We start from the raw sequence: 19,477 nt of genomic DNA on the forward strand, positions 1-19,477 counted from the left end.
ATTGTTCAACCCTTCAGAGACTTCATTACACGCACAGGATACCCCTGTGTTCTTTGGGACAGGCAGGGGGAAAGGGAAGGCAAAGCCATGGAAATATTTCCAGCAGCCTGTGCTGTCCCAGATGGGCCTGGATGCCTCTGCACGGCTGGATTTGCATCTCAGTTGTTGGATAAATATATAGGGAGAGAGATATATGGATATATAGATAAATATAGGTGAGAAAGGCAAGATGGGCGAGGGAAAATGAGATAAATCAAGAAAACGCAGAGGGCAGAGCAATCCCTGCCTCGGTGCCTGCAGGGAGGAGAAGGCCCAGCACAAGGACGGGCTGGGACAGGAGGGATCATGGATCTCTGCAGGGATGGGGATGGCAGCCGGCCCCGCGTGTCCAAATCACCCCAAACCTGCAGAGAAGGGACAAATCTGGGCACAAATCCAGCAGCTGGAGCCCAGGGCTGTGTGTCTGCCTTGTCTGGGTGTTAATAAACCCAAATATTGCAGCAGCTGCGCTCAGAACCTCAGCAAAGCCCAGCCTGGCCGTGGAGCACAGAGACAATCGTATTTCACCCGGTAGGAGCTGCTAAAATCACATCAGAGCAATAAAGGCACAGCCAAACAAACATGACCCCGAGAGGGACCCATGGCTGGGGCAGGCACGTCCCAGCCTACACAAACAGGCGAGCTGAGGTGCATTTATCTCAGATCCTTCCTCCCAGCAGCTTCCCTAACAGCTCTGGCCCCTGGAATGAACACCCAGAGCCCAGCGGGCTGCAGGGGAGGCAGAATTATTTACATGGCTGCTCCCCCTTCCTGCACAGGCATTAAAGGCCAGGTGAGGTTCCTTTGCGTGGCAGTTTTTTTATTTTTTTATTTTTTTCCCCCTAAAAGAGAAGGTAATTATCACCTGGAATTATGGAGGTGCAGATGCACCAGGCGCTGCCGAGCTGGGGCTGCTCCCCAGTAGAACAGCCCCGTGCTGGGGGAGAGGGCAGAGCAGCCCACACACAACTGGGATGGATTGATTCCAGCCCCTGCTGCAAGGCTGAGGCCTGGGAAGCCAAATCCTTCTCTCCCAGGGTTTCATTAGCTGGGAATGGCTTCCTAACAAGATTTCCACAGCCCAGCCTGGAGCCTGGCTCTGCACCCAAAGACAATAACCACGGGGAGCTCAGGAGGGGCCTCCTGTCCCTCGTGTCCCCCATCCTGCAGCGCTGCCAGCGGGGTGACCCCGCAGACCCACTGCAAACCCTGCCCTGGCAGCAAGGCTCCAGCCTGACCTGGCCCCCAGCAGGAGGGTTTACGGCCCTGGGGAGCACACCCAGCGCCTTAGTAAGGATGGCTAATGGCCAGCTGGCATCTCAGAGCCACTGTCCCCTCTCTGGCCACTGGGCAGTCCAGCTGGACGAGCAGCGCTGCTCTCCATCCCCACAGACACCTCAGGAGGGGACCCGGGGGCTGCTCCGGGGCTCTCTCTGCTCCAGTGGTGCCCCTGCAGCCCTGTGAGGACAGGGAGAGCCCCAGACCTGCCCCCAGCCCCTGGGCACTGCCAGCAGCACCCTCTGAAGCGAGGCCAAGGAGGGCAGGGGACAACGAGCCCTTGCTTGTGGTGCTACAGCTTCAGAATCCTGCTCGCGGCTTAAAATGCCCCTAAAATAACCAAAACGCAGCGTTTGGACACTGCTCTCAGGCACGGGGTGGGATTTTGGGGTGTCCTGTGCAGGGCCAGGACTCAGTGATCCCTGTGGGTGCCTCCCAGCTCGGGGAATTCTGTGATTCTGTGATCCCCGTATTCCCTTTGAGGGCTCAGGTCCTTTTTGGCTGTTCTGGATCGCTGCATCACCCAAACAAAGCCTAAACCCGGCCCTCACCCCCCTGTTGCAGCCTCTCAGGGAGATTTCTCCCAAAAATCCAACACTTCCTCCAGCATCCTGCCTGGACGAGGTGCCAGGGACGAGCTGGAGCCCAGGCCACCAGCCTGGACCACGCCAAGGCCTAAAATGGAAAAACCCAGCTTGTTTTTGACAGACTGGAGCCTGCACTCTCCTCTCTGCAGGCACGGGAATGCTGTTTCTGGCACAGCTTCTCCAAATAAAAGTGTGGTCAGCTCTTTTTTGGATGGATTTTGAGCAAATTGTTTTTGTGGGCAGCGCTGTCTGCTCGCTCGCACCAAGGCCCAGCCACACAGGGAGGTTTAAAAAATAACCCCGGCCTTCCCCTGCTCCCTCCACCAAGAAAATGAAAATAAAAACACTTAGATCCAGCTCTTAGTGAGGTGTTAATAGCACCCAAGGCACTGACAGTTGTGAGTCACTTAAATGGATGGGGAAAAGTCCAGAACAACTGCAGGAGGCAAAGGAAATGTGGTTCCTGATCCCAGTGCTGTCCTTGCTCCAGCAGACCGGGGGGAATTGCTCCCCTCGGCTCCAGAGACTGCCCAAGCAGGCAGGCAGCAATCCCTGCCCAAATCCTGCCCTGAATCTCCAGGGATTTTGGCCACTTTGGCTCTGATGTGGCTCTGGAGGCCGTGGCACCGAGCAGGGTCCTTAAGGGTGTCACTAACGAAGCAGAAGGCACATCCTGCCTCTGAGAGCCTTAGAATCAGGGAATCCTGGAATGGCTTGGCTTGGAAAGGACCTTAAAGCTCATCCTATTCCACCTCCACCAGCCCCATCTTCTCCAACACCTCCAGCCACCTCAGCAGCTGAGAGCCCCTCAGTGCCTGGGGCTCCTTTTTGTGCCCAGACCTCCCTATTCCCCCGCTGCTGGGATGGGATTCCCAGAGGATCTTTTAATTCAATGATTTGAAGGCGTCTCTGGAGCCTTGCCAGCGCAGGGTGGGCCCTGCAGCCCCACACGCTGCCCTGCCCAGCAGCTCCTGCTCTGCACGGCCTCTGCCTGAGGGGCAGCACAAACGGAGCAGCCAGAAGGGCACGGAGCAGATCAATTCGTGCTGCAGGAGGAACTGGAGAGACCCGCTCTGAAGCGCAGCCAGGGAGGAGGGGAGGAGGCCATGTGTCCCTGCTGCTGGTGGCACAACTTCAGCAGGGTGCTCGTGCCTTAAAATACCCCCAAACGCATCCAGACCCGGTGCAGTGTGAGAAACAGCTCCCTGCAAACCTTCCCCCTGCTCCCCCCTGGCCTCCACAGCCTCCCTGACCTCAGCTATGCACATTTGGAGCAATATTTTGCTCAGTCTGAAGGCCAGAGAAAGCAGAGCTCCCGTGCCAGCTTCCAGCACGCTCCAGAACACCTGTGCCAGCTCCTCTGGGCTGCAGGGACAGCCATCCTCCAAAAAAAACCCAGCCTTTCAGCTTCCTGAGAGGAGAAAACACCCAGCTCTCCCCATTTCTCCCTAAGACAGGCCCTCCTGGCAGCAGGGCTGGGCTGTGCAGTGCTCCTGTCTCTCTGTTCTCTTTGCAAACACGGCCCAAACCCACTGCACGAGCCCTCAGCACAGCTTTAAGCCCCAAATTCTCTGGAGCTGGGATGAGGGATGCTGTTCTGTTTGCACCTGGGGATGCTCTGTGAAACCGGGGCTCCCAGGCAGGAACAGCAAAGCCCGCCCTGAGCTTTGCTTTTTTGCCATCAAACCCAGAAGTTCGGCTCGTCCACGGCTCAAGGAGGTTTGGAGGAAGGAGAGGAGGCTCCCAGGGTGGGGAGAAGAAGAGCCCAGAGTCTATAAATACTCACAGGGAGCTGCTGTGCACCTGCAGGGCTGCCAGCAAGGATCAGCCAAGCCTGAAAACGCCGCCGGCCACAGCCACTTCCAGCTGCTCTGCAGGGAGGGAAGGAGCTCCCCCAGCTCCCCAGGAGCCAGCCCAGGTGCCCAGCACACCTGTGTGCCCTGCCAGGAGCATCCCCCCGCTCAGGGAGAGGCACTGGGGCGTTCGCTGCAGCTTCCAAGGGCATTTGGTGCACGGCAATCAACTTTTCGTGGGCGTTTTCCCATTCCAAAGGCTCTCTCCTAGGAGTGCACAGGAATGGCTGCAGTTGGGAAGGTGAGGCCCGGATTTATGGGGTCTTTGTAAACAACTGCAAACCACACCCAGTGCCTTGTCTTCCCTCGCTGTCCTCGTTGGAGCATCGACCTGGACAGCAGTGAGGTGAGGGATGGCCCTTGGCTGTGGGACTGAGGGTCTGGGGGCTTTCCCAGATTTCCTGCGCGACTCAGGATAGGTCACACAGCATCTCTGTGCTTCAGTCCTGATTAAAAAGTGACATTGCTGCTCCATCTCGTAGGGAGGATAAATCTGGGAGTGGAGAGCAAAACGTTCACAGCCTGGTGGGGGCTGCTGCAGAGAAACCAGTGGAAAAGGCAGGGGGAAAATAAAGAGGGAAAACAACAATCCCCCTGTGTGAGCAGCACGTTCCAAGCTTGATTACAATAAAAATAATTTCTTTAACACCCACACAGAAAGCTCCAGGCCAGGATTGCTGCTCCCCCTCTCCGTCTGGCCCCCAGCACTCTTGGCAGGGCCCTGGGCAGGGCTGGGGCAGGGGGAGCAGGCAGTGTTTAGTCTGCCAGGCGCATTCCTGCTCGCTGCTCAAATAAATACAGGATTATTGATGGAGCTCCCTCCCCTCCCCAGCATCAGGCAGGAATGCCACACTTATCGAGTGGCTCCTCGGAAGAGCACGGGCACGGGGCTGGAGGGACCTCGGGCATGGAGGGACACCCGAGGCCAGAGGGGTTCTTGTTTAGGAAGGCAGGATCTGCCCCAGGGCTGGTGCTCAGGATTTCCATTTGGGATGCTGAATGTGCTCTCCAGGAACATCCCTGAGAAATCTGTGTACCTCCCTCCAGAGCCACGCTCCAGGAAATATCAACATTTTTTGCCACAGCAAAGTTATAATGGGAAATATTTTTCCAGAGGAGGGAGAGCAAGAGCAAACCTCACAAAAAGTTGGGGTTTTTTCTGCTTTACAACCAGCCTTAACTTTTCTATTTAGTCCCAGCTTGCAAGACCATTCCAGCCACTTTCCCTGGGGCACATCCATCATTTTCAACCTATCTGGAACCTGCAGGAGCTTGAGTCAAGCTCCACCTCAGCTGGGGGAATTTTTCAGAACCTTCAGGGGAAAAGGAGGAAAAGGCAAAGGGTTTAAGAGTCAGGGTGGATTTGAACTCTCTTAAATCCTTCTGCCCCTTTGAGCCTCAGATTGAGTCCAAGCAGGAGCTGGAAACCTGGAGAGGTCAGTGCTGGGGGGGGCTCTCAGCTGCTCCCCCAGCCCACACAGCCACCAGAAAAATGCCACACTGTCCCAGGATTTTGAGGAGACCAGGCAAAGCCTGATCCAAGGGAAGCACTGCAGGATAAAGTTTGAACTTGGCAGAGTCAGACCCAGGAATGGATTGGGTTGGAAAGGATCTTAAACCCCCTCCAGTGCCACCCCTGCCATGGGCTGGGACACCTTCCACTGTCCCAGGGTGCTCCAAACCCTGCCCAGCCTGGCCTGGGACACTGCCAGGGATGAGGCAAACACTTCCAGGGATGAGGCAGTCCTCACAGGGACCGGATCCAGCAGGAGCAGCTCCTGCACACCGTGCACAAACCCCACGGTCATAAAGCGCTACTCCACACCGCAGCCCTTTTTCCATTTCACCCTTCGCTGCATCATTTTATGCATCTATTCCCATTGCTAATTCAAACTAATTAAAGTATAAAATAGAATAATTTGTGCAATTTCAGAGCTCCCCTCAGCATATTGTGAGTTATGTTTCCTTTCTGTTGGTGCCTGATGTGAGCAATTCCCGGCCTCGCCGGCTCAGCGCCCGCCAAATTCATCTGCTGGGGGCACAGATGAATTCCAGGAGCACGGGGATGGGGGACGAGGGCAACTTTAAAGAGAAGAGGAATCCAAATTTGCTTTTAAATTTCATAGCTGAGCACTGAGTGTGACACTGCAGATCTCCCCTTCAAGCCCTTGTCCCTCCTGGGAACTCTGCTCTCTCCTTTTACTGCTGGTAAGGAAGGCCTGGGTCTGTCTGTCCATCCAGACAGGAAATCCTGCAGCATTCCAAGCCCAGCCTTGAACATCTGCATCCCCCACAGAGCTGGATGAGGCCCTGGACAGCCCGGGACAGTGGGAGGTGTCCCTGTCCACTTCCAGTGGATGAGCTTTAAGGTCCTTTCCAACCCAACAAACCCTGGGAATCCATGAACTCAGCTTCTTTCCGGATGGAGCAGGGGTGGTGGCACCAAACCTGGAGGGGCACCAGAGCTGCCCCCAGCTCCTGAGGATGCCCCAGGTCCCTTTACAGACCCACAGCGCTGGGGAGCTGAGGCTCTGTGCCTGCGAATGCACACGTAAGGGAAATTCTAGAAATACCTCAGCACTGTGGCGGCTCGCCTGGAAATGAAACAATGGCTCTGTGGAAGAGGAGGAATTGGAAAGGGAAGCAAATGCCGAAGCAAACACGTGGGAACCCTGTGGCTGTGACTGGCAGGGGAAGAAACAGCCCTAATACAAAGAAAAACCAGAGCAAAACAAACAAACCGCAGGCAAAGGCAGGCAGCACTTGAAAGGAGCAAGCACACGAGCAGTGTCTGCAATATAACTCAGGCAGGAAAAACAAACCCGCTGACCCCCAGCTCACACCGCTGCCTCTTCCACCCCTTCTTCCCGGGAAGTTCATTCTTCAAGGATTCCTCACCTCAAAGGCTTCTGCCCCGAGCTGCCCGCGTTTATTTTGTGTCTGGACAGACGTCCCGGCGGGCTGGGGGGTGTGGGGGGCACTGGGGCCAGTGTGGCCAGCAGCAGTGAGCCCCAGCAGCCGCTCCCACCCGCCTGGGCTGCGGCGTTTCGGGCAGCTGGCGTTTAATTAACGCACCCTCCTCGTCAGCGAGCTGCTGTTAATGAGCGCGGACAAGTTTTTAGCGGAATTTCTTAATTATTCCTAATTGAGCGCGGGGAGGGAAGGGGGAAAAGGCCAAGGGGGGTTGAGTTGGGAATTTTGGGAGGGTGGAGGAGGAGCTGTGCGAACACCCCAGGGGCACAGCCCTTCCTCCAGGGGCTCCTGTGCCCATCCCAGCTCCCTCTCTGTCCCAGCCCATGGGCACAGCGTGAGCAGGTGGAGGGGATGGGGGGGCAGGGTTTGGACACCTCTGGTGGGATTCAGCCGAGCCCTTCTCCCTGTGCCAGTGTTCAAAGTTTGCTCAGATTATGTCCAGCTAACTGGCTGTTCAACTAGCAGATAATGCAGTTAAAATTTTAATCAGTTCATTTTTTTTTCCCTCTTGATGACTCCAGACCCTTTTATCCACATCTCCTGCATTTTTTATCATGTTTTCTCAGTTCTTTTCAGGACACCGTCAGTATTTACAGCCCTGCTGCTCCAGGACTGATGGGCTCCCCTGTTTTTCTCAGCCCTCACTCCAATCCAACCTCTCCTAAATCATCTGGGCAGCTCCTGTCTGCCTCCCCCTCCCTCAGTGTGCAGAAGGGTCAGCCCAAAGCAAAGCAGTTTGCACAGGACTGAAACCTCCCGGGGTTACAGGACAGGGGAATGCACAACAAATTATCCCTGGAGAGCTGCAGCTCCTGCCACGGGGGCACTTGCAAAGCAAATATTTCACTGCTCCCAGAGCAGACTAAAAGACAATTGCTTTACCTAAAGCCAGAGTGATGGATGTGGAGGGGGAGGGGGGAATTCAGTCGGTGGAAAAGCAACAAGTCTGGGAATAAACGAGGAGGAGCTGTGGCTGCCCCATCCCTGGAGAGCTCAAAGCCAGCTTGGATGGGGCTTGGAGCGACCTGGGGTGGAATGAGACGAGTTCTAAGGTCCCTCCCAACCCAAACCACTCTGTGCTTCTCTGATTCCATCAAAGAAGACAAAGCTGTGCCCTCCAAAGGCACAGTGGGCACATCCAGCACCCCGGGGAGCAGCACGGGCTCCCTCGGAGCTCTGCTGTGCTCGTTGCTATTCACGGGCTGGTTCTGGGCTCTTCTCTCTGCCTGGGCAGTGCCGAGGGTCCCAGGCAGAGCAGGAGGCTGCTCTGTTCCACTGCCCAGAAAAGCAGAGGGAAATCGCCCGCCGTGGCTGAATGAACCACGGGGACCCCGGCTGGGCTGGGAGCAGCTCCCGAGCCAATGAAAGCTGCAGGAATTGTGGAGGATGTTTCTGCAAGGTGAGTTTTGCACTCACAGCACCCTGGGAAGGTGCCTGCTTCTCGGAGTCTGCTTGTCTCTGTGTGTTGGGATGACCCCGAGAGTGTACAAGTCCTTGTTCTCCCAGCCCTGCAGCCAAAGGAGTCAGAATGCGCAGGGTCGGCTTCTCAAGGTTGTTTATTTTCCTTATCTAGAACATTCTTTCTCTGCCCTGCTGAGCTCTGTCCAGCAGCTCAGCCATGGCATTCTGTCTGCCCTCTAGGGTAGTATTTACATTTTATACCAAAAACTCCGTGTGCCGTGGTTACAATAACGTGCCAATGTCTGTCATTGATGTTGGACAGTGTGTCTGCGCCTTAAACCAACAGAAAAGTGTCACCAGCACAGCAAGACATGGAGGGCAAGGAGAAGGAGAAGGAGGTCAGGACATGCCCAAATCCCTCCATCTTGAATCCCATTCTAAAAATCCCAAAATTCCACTTTTCCACCCTGTGTTAATTCAACTGCCACACCACTCAAACCCTTGTGGCTTGTAATTCCTCACACAGAGTTGTCAGTTTTTCCCACGGGCTAAAATGGAAGCCACAGGTGGTTTTGACTTCGTGCCAAGGGCCCTGAGCCCCCTGCAGGGTCTGGAGCCAGCCAGGGCAGCCAGAGGGGTGTCCTGGACCCCGACAGCTGCTGAGGAAGGTGCTGCTGTTCCCCCAGCACCTCACCCTCACCCTCAGGGCGTTTCACCTGAGCAGCACAAACGGCTGAGGGGTCATGGGCTGGGAAAAGAGCGGGAAGTAAGGAAGGGAAATTTTGTGTTGTCACACTTGTTTTCAGGCAGGGAAGAGGCAGTGAGGGCAGAGGGAGAGCACCAGCTCCTCCGGCCCTGCAGCTGCCACTGCTGCACCTGCCAGGAGCCCCTAATCCACAGCCTGGGGTGGAAAGGGCCCTCCTGGGTTGTTTTCCTCACCACTAACACGAGGATCTTCCTGCCAGCCAGCGTTTCCTGCGAGCATTTAGATCCTGCTGATTTAAATTCCACGTCAGCAGCCCTTGATTAGGTGGTGAAATCTTTTGGAGCTGGCAATCCCTGCCCCGGGTTTGATTGAGCTCCTCTCACTCCTGCCTTAAAAATAGCCAGATTCCTTCTTCTGTCGAGAGCTGTGAAAATCTTTGGCCCCAGTTTTGCTGATGCTTACATAATGCCCGTGCCCACAGCCCTGCCAGGGTGGGCTGGGCTGCCTGGGGGGAGCGGGAGCCAAGGCAGAGCTGCTTGGGGAGCAGAGGGGGTTCCTGCAGCCTTGGGGCCATCAAATCACACAGGATTGATCGAGTTGGAGCTTTCAGACACTGAAAAAACCCAACTGCCTCGCTGACACGCAGACAATTAATGCTCCTGGGCTGAACTGCAGAGCCACTTCTCCTCAGCACCAGCAGCACTTCTCCTGAGAGCCTCAGCCCTTCCCTCTGGAAGGGAGAAAGCAGAGAAGATTTTTCTGCACGTGCAGGGGTTGTTGGTGTGGGCTGTGTGACAGACTCAGTGACAAAATGGGAATTTTTAAATCAGGGGGCGTTGGTGGCCCCACATTTGTCAAACATTGCCATTAACCCCTCACCTGCTGTTTGATCAGCCCTGGGCCCACCCCACGTCTCACCAGTGAAGCAGCGACATGACCAAACTCCATGTCAATATTTTGGTTTTTTGTGGTTTTTTTTTCCTATTAATTGAATTTGTGAAAAGTGAGGCAGCTCACACTGGGCAGTGGCTGAGAAGAGCCATGGCCCCCTCACTGTGGCTGTGCTGGTCCCCCCATCACAGCACCCATGGTGAATTTGGGGACAGGACCCAAAAACTGGGATTTTGGGGAGATCAACTCTGCCAGCACCTGCCAGACCCGGTGCTATTCCCACCCTGGAACCCCACAGAGCTCCTGCAATGCCGCCCATCCCAATCTCCATCTCCATCATCTCCATCCAGCTCTCCCCGAGCCTTGCTCAGCCTGTGTGCAGAAATGGGCTTTGTTTGCTCCACCAACACTGAGAAATTAATTCCTGCTTTAAACACTGTCAGAACCACTTCTCTTTTCCCCTCTGAGTGTTTGAAACCAGGTGCTGCGGGCAGGGAACCTGAAAGCTCCTAATAACCACCCTTAAACCGAGTGGTTCAAGAGCTCGCAGTGCCTGGAAGCGAAGTTTCTTTATTCCTCTCTCCCCCGGACTGGGCTGTGCAACTGTTGCTTCTGTGCTTTGTGGGAGTGAAATCAAATGTCAAGTATTCTGCTTTGGAAGGAGTTGGCAGCGAGACATGAAAAGCTCAGGGAGAGCTCAAAAAAAGAGGGAGGAAAAAAACTGGAGCAAAGCACAGACAGGGCTGGGACAGGAGCCAGGGGATGGGGAAGGGCTGTGCCTGCAGCCACAGCTCCAGATCTGAGCAGGGAGAGGCTCTTTTCCCTGCATTTCTGCACAAAGCTGGTCCTGGCTGCTGCCTGCACAGAAGGGAGCTGGGCTCTGTGCCGAGGAGCTCCCTCCATCCTTTGGGAAGCATCCCCACAGCCCCAGGGCTGCACCCAGAGCCTGTCCCGGGGCTGCACCCAGACCCCTCCTGGGGCTGTCCCCATGCCCAGCCCAGGGCTGTCCCCAGACCCCATCCCAGGGCTGTCCCCATGCCCAGACCCCTCCCAGGGCTGGACCCAGCCCCAGGGCTGTCCCTACACCCCTCCTGGAGCTGCACCCAGATCCAGACCCCATCCTGGGGGCACCCAAAGCCTGTCCCAGGGCTGTCCCCAGACCCCTCCCAGGGCTGTCCCCATGCCCAGACCCCTCCCAGGGCTGTCCCCACGCCCAGAGGGGCTCAGGAGGTGCCAGCAGCTCTGTGGGGAGCACCTTCCCCAGGTGAACTGCACAGCCCCAGCCGTGCCTCGAGGGCTGTGTGACACAGGCACCGGCCCGGCTCTGTCTCAGACACCAAACCCCAGCTCTGGACAATCCTCCCCCCACGCTAGCTGCAGCACAGCCCTGCTAGGAGCAGCTGTTCTCTGTGGCATTCTGCCGTGGCAAATTTGGGTTTGTTCTCCATTTCCAGCCTTCAGAGGCCGTTTTTTTGCTGTGTGTTCTCAGTCCTTCCGAGGGCACCTCCCACCATTTACAGCCTCAGCCCCCGGGAGCTGCTGCACCTCCCTCCTCCTCTTGCTTCTGACCCTTTTCAATCATCAGCCTCCTTTATAGAGAACCAGGGAAAAATATATTCCTGGCTTCACTTTGCTGACCTATCACATTGCAGGATGGGGGCACTGGGGTCACAGGAGCTGACAGGATCCATATGCATCAGGTGCTGGGATTTTGGGACCCAGAGCACGCACTGCTGCAAGGGCAACAGGCAAATCCTGCGGCCAATCCTGCAAGGAATGAGAGGCAACAGCCCCCAGCTCCTGGAGTCTCCCCAAGGCAGAGCCGTGGCTGGAAATGGAATTGATGTTCCAGGGATATTCTATTATTTGCTAATTCTCTTCACATCTTTTTGTTTCACAATTAAGCAAATTAGTGCTTTGATGAATATTAAGACGCTCTTGCCTCATAAAAGATGAGTTAGAGGCATTCCCCCTGGACTTTGCTCCTAATGAAAACAGTTCCTCAACTGTTTGAGATCCACACGGGGTCCTTTCCTCCCTGTGGGAGCATGGGCAGCACGTGCTCCTGCACAAAGTGACCGAGCATTAACATTTGAATAAAATAATTCAATTGCAAAGTTTGCACAGATCCTCATTATTGCTGTCTAATCCCAGCCCGAGCTGCGGTGGGATGTGAAATTTGTGGCTGCTCATGCAAGTGTCTGTCCCTGAGTGGCTCTAACAAGCACAAAATGCTTTCCTCAGCCTCAGGGATTCACTCACTCGAGGCTTTCAGCAGGGAGAAGACTTTGCCCTCTTCTAAAACATTTCTTCCCTGCTTTCAAATGACTTTATAACCGAGGAAAGGATTTCCCAATTTTCTCTTTTCTTGCTGTAGGTCAGAAAAGCAGTTCTGCTGGCTCTGGGAGGAGCTGGGAGCTCCCAGTGCAAGGTACAGGGAGAGCTGCTCCCTACCTCCATCAGAACATCCCTGAGCACACCAACACCTCCCTGCAGCACCTCAGGGCAGCTGGGGGGGAGGAGAGGTGGAAAGCTGTCATTGACCAGGGCTTCACTCCACACAGACCAGTTTAACACACCCAGACACCTCCAGGGGCAGCCCCTCCCCTGCCTGCAGCACCCACAAGGCACCAGCCCTACTGTCTGAGCCCCCAGGTGTGAGGAACAGCCAGGAAAACGCTCAGCAGAGCCAGTGAGCCCCAAACTCTGAGTGCTGGGGGCTCCGTGGGGTTCTGTGCCTCAGAGAAGAACAGAAGGCCCCAGATTATTGACGTCGCTCAGGCTCCCCCAGCACCAGCCTCCCGGGGACTGCCAGCCATCAATCCCCATCATAATCACTTGGGTTGTGCTTTTTTGGGGTGGGCACCACCCCGGGGCAGGAGCAGAGCTGGCACAGAGCAGAGGCAGCTTAATGGGGCTTGGCCCCCCCTCGGTGCAGCAGCAGCACTCGCTGGCAGCCCCTTCAAACACGCTGGGAAATAATGAAACAGACAAAGAAGCACAGGGGGAAAGCGAGGCACCACCAATTCAGCCGTTTCAGGAAGAATTTGTTCACAGAAAGGGCGCTCAGGCCTTGGCAGGGGCTGCCCAGGGAGACCTGGAGTGCCCATCCCTGGAGGTGTCCCAGGAATGCTGGAGGTGGCACTCAGTGCCCTGGGCTGGGGACGAGGTGGGGATGGGGCACAGGATGGAACCGATGACCCTGGAGGGATTTTCCAGCCTCGGGGATTCTGGGGTTCTGTGCTCAAGGGTGCTCCCAGACAGACCCTGCAGGAGCCCTGCAACCTCTGCACCTCAGGGCCGAGGCAGGAACGGCTCAGAGCCCCAAACCAGCTCAGCTCCCATCACTTCCAGCCAGGAACAAGCAGGCTCAGCTCTCCCCCAAGCACTGATGCCAATCTCTGCTCAGGGGCAGAAAAACCCGAGCTCCTCCCGGCCCTCCGAGTGTTGTCTCCATCCCAGCACGTCGGGGCTGAGCTCCAGAGCACACTGCTGAGGGAGGGGAGCTGGAATCCCGCGGGCAGGGCGGGGAGCAGGCACTCACCTGGCGCTCTGACATGACGTACAGGTACTTGTGGTCGGTGGAGAAGGCCATGTCCCGCAGCACCGGGCTCCCGTCCTTGAACACCGGCACCACCTCGTACTGGATCCCGCCCTGGGGCGGCCCGTCCGCCCGGATCTGCAGGAGAAAACACGCACGGCTCAGAGGGCGCCTCCCAGCATCAAACTCCGGCTTTGTTTTGGGGGGTGGCGGAGAGGAGGAGGTAGGAAAAGGAATGAATTAAAAAATCTCAGCTCCAAACTGCAGACAGAGCGGAGGCAGCACGTGGGAGCAGGAGCTGGAGCAAAGGTCCCGTCTCCACTGCAGCCAGTGTGATTTTGGCAGTCCAGGAGAAATGATGAGAGAGTTTTGTTGGTTGCAAGGCGAGCACAGAGACTGCCAGTGAACTGTGATTGACCATCCAGGGGGAAGGAAAATGGTAAACTTTTAAGATTCTCTCTAAAATGAACCTGAAAGGAGACCACAAAACTCTCCAGCCAACAGCAAAGCCAAGGCACCGCAGAGGCATTTTTAAATTCTCTAGACACCTGTGGAATGACACTTGGATAATCTCCATCACCTCTTCCTGCCACGGAATCTTCCTGGAGCATCATCCCTGCTTAAAACCCAGAGATGCTGCTGCCACTTTCCCGTCTGCAGGATTCAGTGAGGCAAGGCCAGCCCAGCCCGTTGTGCCGAGCGAGCAGAGCTCTGGCACAGCACCACACGGTCCCTTCAGTCCTGCAAGCATCCCTCCATCCCTGCAAGCATCCCTGCATCCCTGCAAGCATCCCTCCATCCCTGCAAGCATCCCTGCATCCCTGCAAGCATCCCTCCATCCCTGCAAGCATCCCTCCATCCCTGCAAGCATCCCTCCATCCCTGCAAGCATCCCTGCATCCCTGCAAGCATCCCTCCATCCCTCCAAAACACCTCCCTGCTCCCGCAGGAAAACCTGCCCAGGCTGTGACAAGCCCCGTCCCTGCCAGCAGCCGCTTCTCTTCCCAAAGTTAATAATTGATGGCCTCGGGGGCTGTGCGCGGGGAGGGGAGCGGGATAAACAAACCCTTCACACTGTCCTTCCCACCAGGATTTGCGTGTTCGGAGAGGCGCGGGATGGGAACGCGGCGTGTGCGGGGCTGGGAGAGCCCAGAGCGGCAGCGCTGCTGGGCCGGGGAGCCGGGATGAGCCGGGAACTGCCGGGAATTGCCGGGAATGTGCCGGGAATGTGCTGGGATGTGCTGGGAACTGCCGGGAATTGCCGGGAATGTGCTGGGAATTACCGGGAATTGCCAGGAATGTGCCGGGAACGTGCCAGGAATGTGCTGGGAATTACCGGGAACTGCCGGGAATTGCCGGGAATGTGCCGGGAATGTGCTGGGAATTACCGGGAATTGCCAGGAATGTGCCGGGAACGTGCCGGGAACTGCCGGGAATTGCCGGGAACGTGCCGGGAATGTGCTGGGAATTGCCGGGAATGTGCCGGGAACGTGCCGGGAATGTGCTGGGAATTGCCGGGAATTGCCGGGAATGTGCCAGGAATTGCCGGGAATTGCCGGGATGCGCCTGCTGCCCACCCAGGGGAGGGAACGCGGCCCTGGGCAAAGCCCTTATCGCGGAGGTGCCCCGGGCTGTGCTGCCCCGGCCCGTCCTGCTGCCCCATCTTTCCCTGTCTGGCTGCAGAACGGGGCAAAAGGCAGGGAAACCCCAAGGCCACACCTTCGGGAGAGGCAGGAGGAGCACAGAAAGGGCTGGCTCTTTTTTCTGGTGCATGTCCCCGGGAGCTAGGAGAGCAGGTTGTTAAGCATTATATGATTTAGCTGAGAAATGAGCCACCCCAGCTGGAAATACCAGGGGATCTTCACGCTCCGAGAGCAGAGACGCTCCCTGCACCCTCTCCGAATAAATCCTCCCCCTGGGAGGAGCCGCGGTGCCTCCTGCCCTGCACAGACACATTGGGTGCACACAAATACATTCATTTTCTGGGTTTCTCTCGTTTTCCCTCTACCTCCCGAGTGTTCAGTGCTGTAAAAGGACATCAGGTGGGAATGTGAGTGGTCTGGTGAGCACCCAGAGTCAGGCACGGGAGCCTCTGGCGGGATTAAGCTGCCAGCCCAAGCCTGCCTCGAAAGCCCTGAATTTTCAGAAAGCAAAATCCCCCAAAAGGCAGAAGGTCAAATCCTGCTTTAATTGCACCTGTGAGATTTAGGATCGTCACAGTCCCCGTGAAATGCCAAGAATTAGCGGCAGATTCGCACCAGTATGAGCCCAGTGCCTTACTGGCTGCTGCCACCTGAGTCACGCACGCTGCTTTGGGAGCCGCCAGCCTGCAGCAGGGACAGAGGGACAAAAATCACCTGAGGAATAAAGAGCAGGAACGCTGGGCTGTCAGGGATCCGCAGCCACCCCCACGCAAACGCCTGATTAATGGGCAGACGGGAATGGAAGCGCCGGACATGAAGGATCAGCAGCCTTTGTGAAAAACAACTGTTTTCCAGCGTTCCCTCAGGGCACCAGCAGCTCGTTAAACTGAGCTTCCTTCTAGTAATGAGGTCAGACAGGGCTAATAAAGAGAGATACCACCGGACAAGGCCGGTGCAGGCCAATTCCAACTGGGAATTGCAGCTCTGGGCTGGAGACAGCGCCCGATGGCTCCGGCGCGGCTGAGGCCATGGAGCTGTGCCTGGAATGGGAGCCTGGAATGGCCTTGGTGCCTGGAACGGGAGTTTTGGGGCACAGCACGGGGTGCTGGGCACTGCCTGTGCCCACAGAGGCCAAGGAGCAGCCCTGGGGCTCTCAGGGACTCCATCACCGTGAGGTGGCCCCGGGCACGGGACAAGGGGACAGCAGAGCCCGCTGCCCCCCTCCCTGGGTGGGTGTTGAACCCCCAGAGCCCCCAGAGCCCCCTGCCCACAGCCCAGGCCGAGGGGCACCCACTGACACCAGGATGCTCCACTGCATCTCTTGCTCAGGGCTCGGTTTCCATGGCAACAAATGATGATGTCAGAGAAGAGCGATGATTTCTGCGGACGAGGAAGAAGAAAGGGATCATCTCACACAGCAGGAAGCTTCTTGTTGACGTTTGGAGAGGGAAATAATTCCTCTGCTTCACGTATGGGTGCCCTGCCGGGGCCTGACAGCTCCCGAGCTGTCCCTGGAGCAGGGGTGGGACCAACCCTGAGCCTCCGGGCTCATCCCCTGCCAGGGCTCGTCCTGGGGAGAGGGGAGCACAGGGACGGGGCTGGGCTCCAGCGGTCCCGTCTGGCTCTGTCCCCTCCCTCTCCTGACAGGGTGATGGGCGTGGGAAGGGTTCGGGAGAGGGGCTCAGGGGAAGCAGGGTGGGGTTGGGTGGAGCACAGGTGTGGGGAGAGGCACCTCAGCGAGCTGGAAAAGGGATCAGAGGGACAGCAGAGCCCGGGAGGACACACCACGGGCTGCCACACTCGGACAGGAACCCGAGGAGCTGCCTGGGCCAGACCCAGCCCTTCCCTCCTGCTGGACGTTTACAGATCTCTCCTGAGAAGTGCCTGACCACATAATCTGCAAACCCAAAGTCATCCCTGCTCGCAGGGCCACGGGCAGCCCCTCGTGGAGGAGCAGGATGTGCTGGGTGCAGGGAGCTGCAGCCCTGCAGGGCCGGGCTCACACTGAGCTCTCTAACACCCCCACAATGCAGCTGCAGGCTAAGCTGGGCTTTATCACCAGAGATTAGCAAAATACCACATTGCAGGAGCCACTCAAGGATCTAATCTGACACGAAGCTCCAGCACACCTCGTGTAGGAAAGTTCCCCTCAGGTGTCGAGCCCAGTGCCAGTGCTGGGATATCTCTGCCTTCCCTCCCAGCCCCTCCCAGCAGGCTCCCATTAGAAGACATCGAATCTCTTTGCAGGAACTTTCCATGATTAAATTACCTGTCTGTTTTCATTAGGGGTGTTTCCAGCAGGCTGACTCAGAAAGGAATTCCTGATGCCAGAAAAAACAGCTGAATAAGTCCATGCATGGGGGGACTGGTTCCCCAGGCTGGACCCTGCAGCAGGGCCACCCATTAACTCCTCGAGAGCTGCAGCTTCTCCCCACCTCTGCAGGTGCCTGATGGGTCCCAAAGCACCTTGGGCTTCCAAAAGAGCCAGGGAGGCAATGGAGGGGCTGGAAAGAGCCAGGGAGGCAATGGAGGGGCTCCTGAGAGGATTCCCAGGGCCAGGAGCAGCAGGCACTGCCTGAACTTGGCTGATTTTTGTAAAGGCAGTGAAGTGAAAAGCTGGGCCTGCGTGACACTCCTGGTCCTGCATCCTCTGACCCCCACAGCAACCTCCAGGAGGGGAGAATCCAGGACTGGAACTGCAAATTATTACCCAAAAAGTTTCCAAGAGCCCTTCAGGCCCTCTGTGAAATTCTGGGAGTAAAGAAGCCCCCAGACTCCCTGCTGACATCTGGGCTGGACCCATTTCCAGGTCATTTCCAAACCCAGAGGGGTGTGGGGGTTTCTGGGGATCATTCAGCCAGTCCACCCCACATGTGGGGTGTGAATTTGCTAATGCAGCTGTGCCAGGGCCCCAGGCCCCCAGCAGGATCCCTCACCGTGTCCCCATCCAGGGGAGAAGCCCAGCGTTCCCTGCAGGCAGGAACAGCAGGAACGGGACTGGGCTCCACGTGGAGAGTCTCCCCTCGGAATTCAAGTGAAACAGGAATCCCAGTAGGTATCTTTCCTTTAAATCATGGATGTGTCCGTGAGAAAGCTAATGACAAACCTTACATGCACATTCCATTCAAATCAGCAAATCCAATTAACGTCATTACCTGCAGGCTCCCTCCTCTCCCAGTCTCTTTCTCTCCTGTCACATTTTCTTTATGCATTTCTCCCAAATTAGGACGGAATGGTTCTGCCACAGTGGGCATCACCTTTGCCTTTGCCCCAAAGTCTCCTGGATGGGTTCCCTGCAGGAACCCATGGCACTGTCAGGCCGGGAGCAGAGCAGCTCCTGAGACCAAGTCTGCTCCCTGAGGGAGGGAAAAATCCATCCTCTCCCGAGTCACACTGTCCGACTGAACATTAGACACTCACTAATCACTGCTGGGGCTGCAAAACCCTGGGGAGAAAGTCTGCACAAAGTCTGCATTGCAGGCCCTGGTGGCATCATCCCAACACTCCCCCTGTCCCCCAGGGGGGCACACAGGTCCCCTCTCACCTGGAGCCCGCCTTTCCCAATGGATGAATTTGCCCTCGGCTCAGACAGTTCCTCCCTTGCAGGCTCTGCAGACTCTCCTGGCTGTGCAGCTGGGCCTGGCTCACTCCTTGGCAAAGGGGAGGGCAGAGGGGAGCAGTGTGGGCAGGTAACGTGGGCAGCACCTGAGCAGGGGCAGGAGGGGGCTCCAGCCTCCCTGCCCCACACTGTGGGTGCACCCACGGTGTTGGATCTGCCAGGAGAAGAGACTCCATGAGCATTTCCTCCATCCACACAGCCCTTCCCATCCCCACGAGGAGCGAGATCAGGAGAAGGATCCCTTGCTGCCTTTCTGCAGGGTTCTGGAGGGGAAGCAGCAGCTCAGGCATCCTGACAGGACAAACCCTTAAGAGAAACTGCCACTGGAGAGGTTCTTTCCTCCTCCAGGCCTTTATTTCCTTCTCCCAGCCTTCTGCTCCCTCCACCCTCGTGCAGAGCTGCTCCTGCAGGATGAGGCAGGGAGGATGGCACAGAGGCACCATGCAGAGCCTAATCAGCAGCCCCATGTCTTTAATTTATTACTGCGTGAGAGGCTCGTTTAGAACAAAGCTGCCAGTTCACGAGATCATTCCTTGAAAAGACTTTTTATTTGAAAAGCTGTCAGCTCACACCTTGTCACAGCCCTACTTGCAGCAGCAGAACTTTAATAACATGCCACCTCATGCAAATGAGCTGCTAATTAATTAAGTAGTATTCTTCCGGGGATGGGTTCATTAGAATGAAATTTGGGCTGGCGAGGCTGGATTGCTTTGGATGGTGCTTTAAATCAGCAGCATTGTCTTTTCCTGGAGCCCCAGCTCTCCCTCCCATCCAGAGGGAAGCTCCTTCCCACTCGGTGCCCCCAGGAAGGCTCTGCACACCCTGGTGCTGGAACCAACTCTGCAAGGCACAGAGCAGCCCCAAATCGGCTAAAACCAGCAGTGAGGTGTAGAAAATGATGTATGAGGCGCCCAAAAGGTTTTCTTCTCCAGTACTGAGGAAATCCA

The 19,477-nt window shown here is 56.5% G+C and overlaps 1 protein-coding gene across 1 annotated transcript in view; it reads right to left on the reverse strand.

Annotated features, from left to right (window-relative positions):
• Positions 1–19,477, reverse strand: part of PLXNA2 (plexin A2) — a 140,893-nt gene that overhangs the window by 69,958 nt on the left and 51,458 nt on the right. Inside the window, exon 4 of the mRNA XM_053998046.1 lies at positions 13,273–13,407. Coding sequence (XP_053854021.1) covers positions 13,273–13,407 — 135 coding nt within the window. The remainder of the gene's footprint in view (positions 1–13,272; positions 13,408–19,477) is intronic.

This window comes from Vidua macroura, chromosome 24, assembly GCF_024509145.1.
Source record: "Vidua macroura isolate BioBank_ID:100142 chromosome 24, ASM2450914v1, whole genome shotgun sequence".
NCBI classification, from domain to species: Eukaryota; Metazoa; Chordata; class Aves; order Passeriformes; family Viduidae; genus Vidua; species Vidua macroura.